Genomic DNA, 12,373 nt, shown 5'->3' on the forward strand with positions numbered 1-12,373 from the left:
ATTCATTTGCATTGCTCTCAGTTTTCTATGACCTACAGACCTGTAAACAAGCTTGAATATAACAAAAGGCTCCCAGCCACACAGAAATCAGGTAACCTAGAAGGGTATTTCGGGCAACTTCTGGTTCTCTTGGGATGTACCCAGTAATCTTCTGGTCTTTTTCAAAGTTTTTTACAATTTTTCCTACAACCCAAATTGAGAGATATTCTATAAAATAACCAATCATGAAATACAAAAGACACAGCAACTGTACCACAATTAAAAAAAAAAAAAAAGATTTAGGGGTGCCTGGGTGGCTCAATCAGTTAAGCTTCTGATTTCGGCTCAGGTCATGATCTTGCAGTTGGTGAGTTCAAGCCCCGCATTGGGCTCTGTGCTGACAGCTCAAAGCTTGGAGCCTGCTTCGGATTCTGTGTTTCCCTCTCTCTCTGCCCCTCCCCTGCTCACACACAGTCTCTTTCTCTCAAAAATAAATAAACATTAAACAAAAATTTTTTTTTAAGATTTAAAAGACAACAACTAAATGCAACATGTGTCCTAGATTGGATTCTGACCAAGAAAAAAAAAAGGTCTTTTTCTATAAAGGACATTAGTGGGATAATTGGTGGTACTTTGAGGCCTGTCAATTAGATAATGCTGTATCAGTATTAATTTCCTGATTTTGATCATTGTGTTCTGGTTATGTTGGAAAACATCCTTGTTTCTAGGAAACACACTCAAAATTTTAATATCAAAGAGGCATCCATCATGTCTTCAACTTAATCTCAAACTATTCAGGAAAAAAATGTAACAGAAAAACTGATGACGCAAATATGGTAAAATGCTACCATTTGAGGAATCTGGGATAAGAGTAGACAGTAATTTTTATACTATATTTTGACTTTTATGGAAGTGTGAAATTATTTCAAAATAAAAAGTTTATTTTAAACAAAAGAAGCATTTACTGATGCTTTACTAAGCACTCTACTTAGAAAGAAAATTAATAATAGCTCTCTAGGGATTATAAAAATCTGGCAGAAAAGATAGTTAAGCTAAAAAGTACAATACAGAGAGACAATAGAATGATAAGCCAGACAAATACAGTCCTTTGGGAGCACAGAGAAAAGATATTTCTCCCTACCAGGGGGAATGTGGATGGTAAAATAAACCTAGAAGGGAGAGCATAAATTCGAGAAGGCTCCTCAAAGAGATAATAGTTAAAATGAATTTTAAAAGATTTTAAAAGATGATGTTAAACAAATGGGATGGGGTGATGCATTCTAGGTAAATGAAAAGACCCAGCATGCTGCATTCAGAAAATTATATTTAGGGTTTTTAATACATCAGAGGAAGAGGCTGGTGGTAATCAAGCCCCAGATCTTAAAAGGCTTGGTATACCATATTGAGGAACCTGGCTTTTAACCCATAGACAATGGATGTGAATACACATTTAAGGATGAAGTGATATTAATCACACTTGATCTTAGCCAAAAGGCCGAGAAGCGATGGAGTGATATTAATCAATTTCACACTTGAAAAACTCACGTTTTCAAGTATTTGAGAGATGGGTTATAGGAAGGCAAAGCAAAAACAAAGAAATCCAACAGATGGCCATTTGTAGTAAACTAAGAGGAAGGGCTGATGGGGACAGAGAAGGGTGAAAATTAAATTAAGGTGATATTAAGAAAGTCAAATCCATAAGAATTGGTGACCAATTAGAAGTGGGAGAAAGTGAGGGGGCGCCTGGGTGACTCAGTCAGTAAAGCATCTGACTTTGGCTCAGGTCATGATCTCCCAGCTTGTGGGTTCGAGCCCCACGTTGGGCTCTGTGCTGACAGCTCAGAGCCTGGAGCCTGCTTCAGATTCAGTGTCTCCCTCTCTCCCTGCCCCTCCCCTACTCACACTCTGTCTCTGTCTCTCTCTCTCAAGAATAAATAAAACATTTAAAAAAAATTTTTTTAAATAAGAGGGAAAAAGTGAGAAATAGGGAGAAGCATATGATAAGTATTAGCTTTCTTGCTTCCATAACTACACTAGCCTCAACAGAGGTTCAAGTTGTTTCGCTTGTGAAAATCATATGCAGACAAACTTCAAGTTCTGCTGAACACAAACAAGGTGGAGTGCTAACAGCAGAGTTAGAACAAGACTCCTAAAATGTGTTTTAATAAAATAATTTTGAGGTACCACATGTGTCATTTTCCCAGACTATCTCAGGAAGGCAGCCTGTCCATGCCTTCTTGTAACTGCTCAGCACTGGGGGCTTACCATTCAACATTCCTCCCTTTGAAATTCAAATGTATGGAGGCTATAGAAGGAAACAAGAAAAGTATATCTAAGAATAGAAAGAACTGAAGTCTACAGTGTTTTTCCAAGCTTCATACTTAATCCTCTAATAATGAAGGAGTATGGCTGTAATTGGGGAAGTAGCTGTATTTTCCACTCTGGGTTAGTCACCAGCGAGACTCCATCTCTTAAAATGTAGTCACTTAAAGTATTGCCCACCCCTGGCCCCCAGAAGAGTACAATGAACATTTTCAATGTGAAAATAACAGCTCCTACAAAGATTACACTGTTAAAGGCAGAATTGGCCAAAACATTACCACACAAATTGCTGAATCTGGTGCTCTGAAGGCTTTTGACTTAAAATCCTTATTTGTTTGTTTGTTTGTCTGTTTGTTTGTTTTAACAGCAGTTTTAGTAACAGAACTTGAGAAAAAAATATGACTGCAGTAAATGAAGTGGATTTTACTCTATGGATTGATTCTCAGAGGACACTAGGGTGACCATTAAGGCTAGACCATATGCAGAGATGAAAGAATTAAAATTTCAGGAGAGAAATGGGGTGCCTGACTGGCTCAGTCAGTAGAGCGTGTGACTCCTGATCTTAGGGTTGTGAATTCAAGCCTCACATTGGGTGTGGTACCTACTTAAAATAAGCTGTAAAAAAAATTTTTTTTTTCAGGAGACATGTATCTTTAGTTTGCCATTGTGACCTTAGGCAAGTCTCCTATCCTGTCTGTGCTTCTGTTTTCTCTTCAATATCAGGATACCTAGTCATGGCATTACAAAAATTATTAATTTTTACTGCTAATTTAAGAATAATTGGTTAATATGTATTCTTATGGTGAAGGGGATCAGAATAATGCCACTCCGAAATATGCCATTTGACATAGGATTACTTTGAGCTGAAGGCAATCAAGAAACAGCAGACACCAGAGGAGCTCCTACCCTCCCTCCATCTGCTTAAAAGCAGGGCATAATTTCTCCCTTGCCTCTGTGAGGTTGTCTCTCCTCCCCTCTCCCACACCAAGAGAGGACTCATTACTGAAGACCTCACTGACTGGGGTGTACATGAACAAAACTTACTATAATAACCCTTACCTTAGTAAGGTTTCCCCCATATAGTCCCACAACTCACCACCCCTAAAAGCCCAAACCGCTTTCCTTTGTCTAGTCATTTCTCACAATCTATCATCCTTTGTTAAAATGGTATATAAGCTCCTAGAACCAACAGCTTCTTAGGATTTCATTTTTTTTCTTAAGTTTATTTATTTTGAGAGAGAGAGAGAGAGAGAGAGAGAGAGAGAGAGAGAGAGAGAGAGAGAGAGCACCAGCAGGGCAGGAGTAGAGAGAGAGGGAAAGAGAGGATCCCAAGCCGACTCCACACTAAAGTGGGGCTCAAATTCATGAATCATGAGATCATGACCTAAACTGAGATTAAGAGTTGGATGCTTGACAGATGAGCCACCAGCTGCCCCAGGATTTCACTTCTTTTCTGTGAAGCCCCCTGTGTGTGTGAAATAAACCTTTTCTCCTGTTAATCTATCTCTTGTCAGTTTAACCCTCAGAGCCCAAGCTACTAAACCTAAGAGGGTAGAGAAAAAGTCTTTCCTCCCTTATAATGGTAATTTATGTGAGCTCTATGACTCACTTTCCTCAAATACAAACTGAGGATAATAACAGAACTCACAGCAAAGGTTTGTTTTGAGGGTTTTAGAAGCATGAAATAATTATTAGTTATTATTATAACTGTTATTTTGAAAATTTAATAAACATTAAAAATGGCATTTCAAAGTATAGATAATTGTTATTAAAGGGGGGAGGGTTAATCCTACTTCAATCCTTCCACCACAATAAATTCCTCCCGATCAGAAATTCAAATGTAAAAATGAAACAATAATTATATTAGAGATCTTGGAAAATAAAATCATGATGGTGACAATAAAAATAGTAGATGGTGGAGTGCCTGGGTGACACAGTGGGTTAAGCCTCTGACTTTGGCTCAGGCCACGATTTCATGGTTGGTGAGTTCGAGCCCAGCGTTGGGCTCTCTGCTGTCAGCACAGAGCTCGCTTCAGACCTTCTGTCTCTGTCTCTCTCTGCCCCTCCCCAGCTTGTGTGCATGTACACGCTCTTTCTCTCTCTCTCAAATAAAAAATAAAAACATAAAGAAGGAAAAATTGTTTTAATTGTAGATGAGCTGAATAGTAGAATGAAGAGCTGACGAACAAATCAGTGAGCAAGATAAAGCTGACGGAAAGTAGATATTAAAACCAAGTTTACAATTATTTAGAATATAACAAAAATTAGGGATTTATATACCAAAACTTGTAAGATGCAACCATAATGGTACTGGCCTTCAGTGAATATAAGAAAATAAGAAATAATGAGAATAAATGAAGTATGCATATAGCACAAGAAACTAGCAATACAGAAATGAAAAGTAATGACTTAAAAGATAAACGTAGAATTTACTGAACTAGGGGGAAAATAGCAGACATGGTAAAAAAAATTACAAACTGGTTCTTTGATAAAAACAATAATGTAGAAAAAAGTTTTGAGTCTCACTATATAAAATCAATATGGGGCACGTGGGTGGCTCAGTCGGTTGGGCGTCTGACTTCAGCTCAGGTCATGATCTCACAGCTCGTGAGTTCGAGCCCCGCGTCAGGCTCTGTGCCAACAACTCAAAGCCTGGAGCCTGCTTCAGATTCTGTGTCTCCCTCTCTCTCTGCCCCTCCCCTGCTCATGCTCTGTCTCTCTGTCTCAAAAATAAATTAAAAAAAAAAAATCAAAAAAAAAATTGTTTTAAGTAAAATCAATATGAGAAATAAGAGACAACTATAGATTCAAAAGAGATTTTTAAAAATTTTAATCTAAACAAAGGGGTGATTTTTTTCTTCTTAGTACAAATTTCTAAAAGTTGACAGAAGAGAAACAGAAAAAGTAGTCAGAAACAATCCCCTTAATAAGGCCCAGAAAATGTTTTGAGTTAGTTCAGCCAGACCTTAAAAGAAAGACAATTCTTTGTTTTTATAAATGGTTCTAACGGTAGAAGCTGTGGAAAGCCTTCCCATCTCATTTTAGGAGGCCAGAATAACCCACTTGCCAAAACAGCCCCCAAAAGCAAAATATAGGCTACTATCACTTGTGGAAACAGACAAAAAGTAAATAGAATATTGGTAATGTTAATCCAACACACATTATTTTATAATATTTGTAACCAAACAGGAGTTTTTTCCAGGAATATAAAGATAGCACCAGGAAATCTATTGATGAAATACACTATTCTAACAGCATAAAAGGGAAAAACTATAATTCCATGATCCTCTCAAAAATATGCAAAAAAAAAAAAAAAAAGATTCAATAATCATTACTAATAATTTTTAAATAAAATTTAAAATAAGAAAAAAGGCCATGGACATGTTAGAAAAGAAAAAAAAAATGTCCTAAATTTAATAAAGGCTATTTACCAGAAATAGTAAACATTTTATTTGATGACAAAATATTAGAAGCTTCCCCTCTGAAATCAGAATCAGGACAAAAGTGCTATCATTCAACACTGTACTAGAATACATAAAGTACAAAATGTCTACACAACAAAAGACATCATCAAGATAAAGGAAGAGTGCTAGACTGGGAACAATATATATATTACATACAAAACAACAAATGGTTTATATCCAAAACTACATACATTCATTAAAAAAAATCCTCACATACATAAAGAGTTCCTTAAAACCAACAAGAACTAGATAATCTAATAGCAGCTCTTTTTTGCAGGGCAATTTGGCAGGAACTATCAAAATTTTAAATATTTATTAACTTTGACCCTGATTCCATTTCCATAAATGAGCTTTAAGAAGTATCCACAAAAATGTTCAAAGATGTTTACTGCACCATTGTTTATAACAGTGAAAAATTTGAAACTTTAATGTACATTCTAATAGTAGAGTGGTTAAATAAATAATGGTATTCATAGTATGAAATCTTCTCAGCTGTAAAAACAGTGAAATAAGTCTGTATGGACTGATATGCCAAGATCTCTGAGAAATATTGTTAAGTGGAGAAAAGAAACAGGAAAAACAAATATGATTTGACTTTTATGAATATAATGATACCACTTTTTTTTAATTTTTTAGTCTTTATTTTTGAGAGACAGAGAGAGACAGAGTGCAAGTGGGGGTGCAAGAACAGAAAGAGAGGGAGACACAGAATCTGAAACAGGCTCTAGGCAACGAGCTGTCAGCACATAGCCTGACACAGGGCTCAAACTCACAGATCATGAGATATAATGTTACCATTTTTGTAAAAAATGGGAATAATGATGTAAAGATACAGTGATACTATAAGGATAAAATGATATTACAAGAATATAAACTAAATGGATAACTTCTAAGAAGGGAGTAAGAATTGGCAGCACAGGATAGGAATCAGAGACTATATTGAAGAAAGGAACTGTAGGATTTTCAAGCTTTAATGAATATATATATATATATACCCGAGAGAGGCGGGCAGAGGGAGAGAGAAAGAGAGAGAATCCGCACTCAGAGCAGAGCCTGACGGGGGGCTCAATCCCATGACCCTGGATGCTCAGCTGACTGAGCCACCCAGGTGCCCCAAGCTTTAATGAACATATTTTTAAATAATACAAATCTTTCATATTAAGAATGCATTCATGCAGCATCATTATTCATGGAGCCAAAAAGTACAAACAACTGAAATGTCCATCAACCGATGAATAAACAAAAATGTGGTGCATCATACAATGGAATACTATTCAATCATAAAAAGGATTAACATACTGATAACATGTTACAACATGGATGAACCTTGAAAACATTATGTTAAGTGAAAGAAGCCCGTTCACAAAACCCCACATATTACATGATTCCATTTATTTGAGATGTCCAGAATAAGCAAATCTATAGAGACAGAAATTATATTAGTGGTTGCTTAGGGCAGGGAGCTGGGGGTGATAGTTTAAAGGATACAGAGTTCTTTGGGGGATGATGAAAACATTCTAACTTTGATTATGGAAAGGGCTGTACAATCCTGTGAATATACTAGAAACCATTTAATTATAAAATTTAAATAGGTGAACTGTATGGTATGTGAATTATATATCAATATATATCAAAGCTGTTACAAAAAAAGAATAATAATCCAAGAAACCAAAAATTAATTCTAAAAAGAAGAAAAAGAGAAGACACACCACTGCTAAAAATGCAAAGCTAGAATGTGAAGCAGTCTTACGGTACAGGGAACATGCAAGATTAGAAGGTAGAAAAAAAGAGCTTCTATTTCTATTTGATATTTATATAAAAAGAATAAAAAAGAAATTAAGATTCCTGAAGTGTTTAATGTGGTTGACTAGTGCCTTTACTCAGATGGTCATGTGCCCTGTGAAAGTGAAGAGTCATTCTAAAGAAACAGCAGGAATTCCCAAGAAGACAGTCTGGCCTTGGGGGCCTTATGCATTTTTCCCCCTTTAGCATATTGCAATATATGACCAGTTAGGCAGGTTTATAGATATACTATCTAGATTTAACTGAACTCATCCTGCTAAAATGAGTAAGTGGCTGAAACACTGCTTGAAGCTTATAACTGTATTTCATGCACAAGTGAAAAGAAAGTGGCAGAGCACAATTATCTGACTGTTACTATGATCTCTTCAGCAGCTTGCACAGAATGATAAATATTAATATATACCTGTTGCATGAATGAGTATTATGGAAGTCATAAAAAGGCAAGAAACAACTCTAAGGAAACCTAGGAAACAATTCTTCACTTTTAGTGAAGTACATGTTACCACCATTCCCCTTACCCCACAGGGTAACTATGGAAATATCAAGCATTATGATTAAATCATATCAAATGGAAACACAGAAGAAATTTATACATGGATATGTTTTATGTAAAAAACTAAACTTGACAAGGGTCAAGATTGTTTCCATATGACAAATTCCTTATGAATCTTATTTCACAACGTGTCCTAATTCATTCAAGTATGTAAGGGCAATAGCACCTCGCAAGGCCAGAGACATAGGTAGTCTAAAGCCCTGCTGGTCTCCATAACCAAAAAGTATGTTTCTTTTAGCTAACTAAAGACCCAATGTTTGCTTTCTTAAGGGTGAAAAAAGCATCTACAAGTTTTAGGAAGTTACAATATTATCAACTGTCACAGGACAGTGAGAAACCAGGAAGTAGGGAGAGCTAAAGGACTTAACGTCAGAGAAAAAAGTTAACAGGGAACAACGTAAAAATTATAAACAGCAAAGGGAGACAGAAACCAAACTTAGAAAAGCCTACAGGCTAATATGTAGCAGGTTAGAGACTTCACTCTGAGATTTCTGGCCTAGGTCGGAAGTATTTCTACAAAGTATCTGCAAGATGCCCTCAAATGAAACGATCCTCCATTAGGTATCATTAAGCAAAGTTATCCTGTAGCTAGGTAGTGGCAGCAGATTAAGTCCGTAAGTGACAATTCATAGATTTTATGGTTTATTTAAAAGGATGCAGAAACCAAGGTATGGGAGGGTTGTTTGGAGGGTTTGGTTTGGGGCTTTTTGCATGTTTGTTTTCAATGAGTATTTTAGAAAGGAGACTTTAAAAAGCACTATCCGCCGGCAGGCAAGAAAAAGAAAGAAGGGGTTCAAAGTTAATTTGGGCACGTCTGCTAAAGCCCAGCACAAAGAGTGTACCACCTTCAGCAAGAAAGAGAAAAGAAGGATCTGCATGGATGAAGAAAAACGTTCAACCCTTGGTAGGAATCAGGGTGGAAAGTGTTTGCGGCGTGGTCTTTCTCTCAAGCCCAGCCGCGCGGCCTCAGAAAATCCCAGGGATTCTGTCCACTCCCGGGAGCAAAAGAAGCCCCCAGCGAAGAGCCAGAAGTCCTGGACACTGTCTGCACCTCGCCTACCCGGGCGATCCCAAAACGCGTCATCTCCTCTCCCCCACCTGGGATGTTCTGCCACTCGGACTCGACGCGTGGCAGGGCCCTCCGTAGCCATGTTTCGCTAGATCCTTCTTTCTTCCAGTGTCAACTGGCGAAACCGAGCTCCCGAGGTAATCACGAGACATCTGCTGCAGGCGTCTTTTCTTCCGGGCGACAGCAGCCCTCACCCTGCGGAAATCCTGCAGCTCTGCTGAGGTGGCCGCTTCCAGTCGGCCCCGCCTACGGCTCCTCCTCCCTGGGCTCCAGGGCTTGGTGCCCGCGCAGCAGCTGTCAGGTACAGCCGCGGTGCTGCTCAGCTCCGGGGGACCCGGGACTCGCGGGGGCCCCTGTGCCCAGCGCTTAGGAAGAAGCTAAGGAAGTTTATTTTCTGCGCCCTGGGGCTTAAGTCTGAGAATACAATCATAACCTATTGCCCCAGGTTGCTTTTTCCGTTCCTTTTTTTTTTTTTCCTTCTTTTTAAGGGTTTTTTCTTTCATGACCAGCAGCTACACCCCTAAATAACACTAAATTGTTCAGTTATTACCTTTTGTGTGGATTATTTCAAAATCGGGTGGCATAAAATTGATGCAGCATTTGATTTAAACACTTTTGCTTATCGAGGCAATAAGAATGGAGGCATCAGTGGAACTTCCCAGAACACAATAGTGAAAAGAAGAAAATGCATGTCTTTTGGGGTGCCTGGGTGGCTCAGTAGGCTAAGCGTCTGGCTCTTGACTTTGGGCTCAGATCAGTATCTCACCGTGGGTGAAATGGAGCCCCGGGTCCTCTGTGCTTTCATTGCAGAGCCTGCTTGGGATTCTCTCTTTCCCTCTCTCTCTCTGCCCCTCCCCCCACTTGCATGGGTTCTCTCTCTCTCTCTCTCTCAAAAAAAAAAAAACAAAAAAAACAAAAAAAACCTTTTTAAAAAAGAAAGAAAATACATGTCTTTTAAACTGCAAGAGCCTTTGCATCTGGTTCAACCCCTTCATTTTTTCAGTTACCTAGAGAAATCCCAAATGCCCTACTCAAAAAGCATATCATTCCCACCCCATCATTCTACTGTATTTTGCTTTCCTTCAGATTTCTCATAAGTTCCATATATTTATTTTCTTTTGTACTATTATCTGTATCACCATCTCCACCATCACTACCACTACGTCAAAGTAAGCAAGTTGAGGGTAGGAACTGTATATCTAGGTAGCACCTGGCAAGATGAACTGAATGAACAACTGAAGCGTGAAGTGACTTCCTAAGGCCACACTCTTAACTGGTAGCAAAGCTTGAATTGTCAATTGAGCACTGTCATTGCTGCTTTAGTTCACAGGGGAATCATGCGAGGGTTGATGCAAAACATAAAGAACTTACAGATTTCTGAAAGGAAAGAAACAAAGACAAATTTGGAATTACAGTATAATTGTGCCTGCTCCCTGCTTTGCCTCCACACCACACACCATTCTGAAAAGTAGGTGGTTCATTTCATAAACCTAGGATGTATGGTCACCATTTTGGGTGGGAATAAAATCAAATGGGCATTAGAGATGCCAAAATGGCAAACAACAATAACATTGCTAAAAGTGTGTAATTGTATTTTTACAAGACACATTTTTTACAAGGTCAATGTCAGTGTAAGGAATGAAAACTAACATGCCTCACATCCTTTCTGCACATTCCTCCTATGGCAATTTTAGAGATAAAAGATGCAACTGCAGTATAAAGCATTCTGAAGGGTTAATATGAGTAGTTGATTGAGTTAAAGATAAAACATTTATTAAGTCCTCTGTAAGCACCATGCATTTACAACCCATCATTTTTTTCCAACTGAAGAGACTGATGTAGATTAAAAGCGGCACTAACTAAGCAAGGCCATCAGTCTATTAGATGGGAATGTAATGAGATCATGCAAACTATTTATCAGAACTCCTCTCAGGAAAGAGTGGGTATTAAATGTAGGTAGAAATAACATTTTGATAAGCCACTTAGGTTGATTGGTAAGATCAAGGGAGGGGCACCTGGGTGGCTCAGTTGTTTAAACATCAGAGTCTTGATCTCAGGGTCCTGAATTCAAGCCTACATTGGGCACTATGCTGGGTATGAAGCCTACTTAAAAAAAAAAAAAAAAAAAATCAAGGGATATGCTCCAACAACAACAGGTAGTCACCAATTTAAATGCCTTTGAAAGAGAGAAAATTCCTTCCTAAGTGAAGTATATAATTCATGCTACAGCCAAAGTTAAGGTATTTATCACCACCCTCCTACACCCATGCCCAAAACCACACCTTTGCTATAGCTATGGCAGTAGCTGTGTTTCTCTACAACCACAGCTGCTGTTGGAAGGTCAATTTTACAGGGTTCCTGCTCTTGCTGAGCTCTAGTAGAACCATTTCTTCCCTTTGCCCCTTCAAGCCTTCAAGAGGTGGTAAAGAGCCTGATGCTTGCTATTCCCTGGGTGTTTCACCGTCATTGTTGGTTCCCTCAACCCTGACCTCATCTCTGTCCCCATCTCTGTAAATAGTTCCTTCATTAATTTTTTTTTTTTAGAAATAACATCAATTTTTTTTAAGTTAAATTAAATCCAGTTGATTTTTTTTAAGCTTTATGCCCAACATGGGGCTTGAACTCATGACCCTGAGATCAAGAGTCTGATGCTCTATCAACTGAGCCAGGCAAGTGCCCCCGTGCCTTCATTAAAATTTTAATTAACCCCCCTGAGTATATTATGAGTTTCCTGTCCAGATCTTAATTAATACAAAAGGAGTCCTCTTTTTTTGCCTTCTAGCATATGGTGTTCAGCCTCTCTAAATAAATGCATCAAAAAAAATTTTTAAGATGATCAGTCTGGGGGCGCCTGCATGGCTCAGTTGGTAAACCTCTGACTTTGGGTCAGGTTATGATCTCATAGTTTGTGGGTTTGAGCCCCACGTCAGGCTCTGTGCTGATAGCTCAGAGCCTGGAGTCTACTTCAAATTCTGTGACTCCCTCTCTCTCTGCCCCTCCCCTGCTCATGCTCTCTTTTTCTCTGTCTCTCAAAAATAAATAAACATTTTTTTTTTTTAAAGTATCAGTCTGAAAGGATGCCAAATTATGAGCCTATTTGGGGCAACCATATGTCTCAACCTAAAGAGGTGAGGGATCATGAATGCTAGGGTTTACTTAAACATATCACATTTTTATTGAGCA

The 12,373-nt window shown here is 38.3% G+C and overlaps 1 protein-coding gene across 3 annotated transcripts in view; it reads right to left on the bottom strand.

Annotated features, from left to right (window-relative positions):
* Window positions 1–12,373, bottom strand: part of GALK2 (galactokinase 2) — a 138,782-nt gene that overhangs the window by 119,829 nt on the left and 6,580 nt on the right. The window contains exon 1 of one of the 3 annotated variants that reach the window (XM_007081831.3): window positions 9,220–9,392. The exons of the other annotated variants lie outside the window; for them this stretch is intronic. Within the exon in view, the coding sequence (XP_007081893.1) occupies window positions 9,220–9,272 (53 nt within the window). The 5' untranslated portion in view covers window positions 9,273–9,392. Of the gene's footprint in view, window positions 1–9,219; window positions 9,393–12,373 lie in introns of those variants that run through there. 3 annotated transcript variants of the gene reach the window in all.

Source organism: Panthera tigris, chromosome B3 (genome assembly GCF_018350195.1).
Source record: "Panthera tigris isolate Pti1 chromosome B3, P.tigris_Pti1_mat1.1, whole genome shotgun sequence".
NCBI lineage: Eukaryota > Metazoa > Chordata > Mammalia > Carnivora > Felidae > Panthera > Panthera tigris.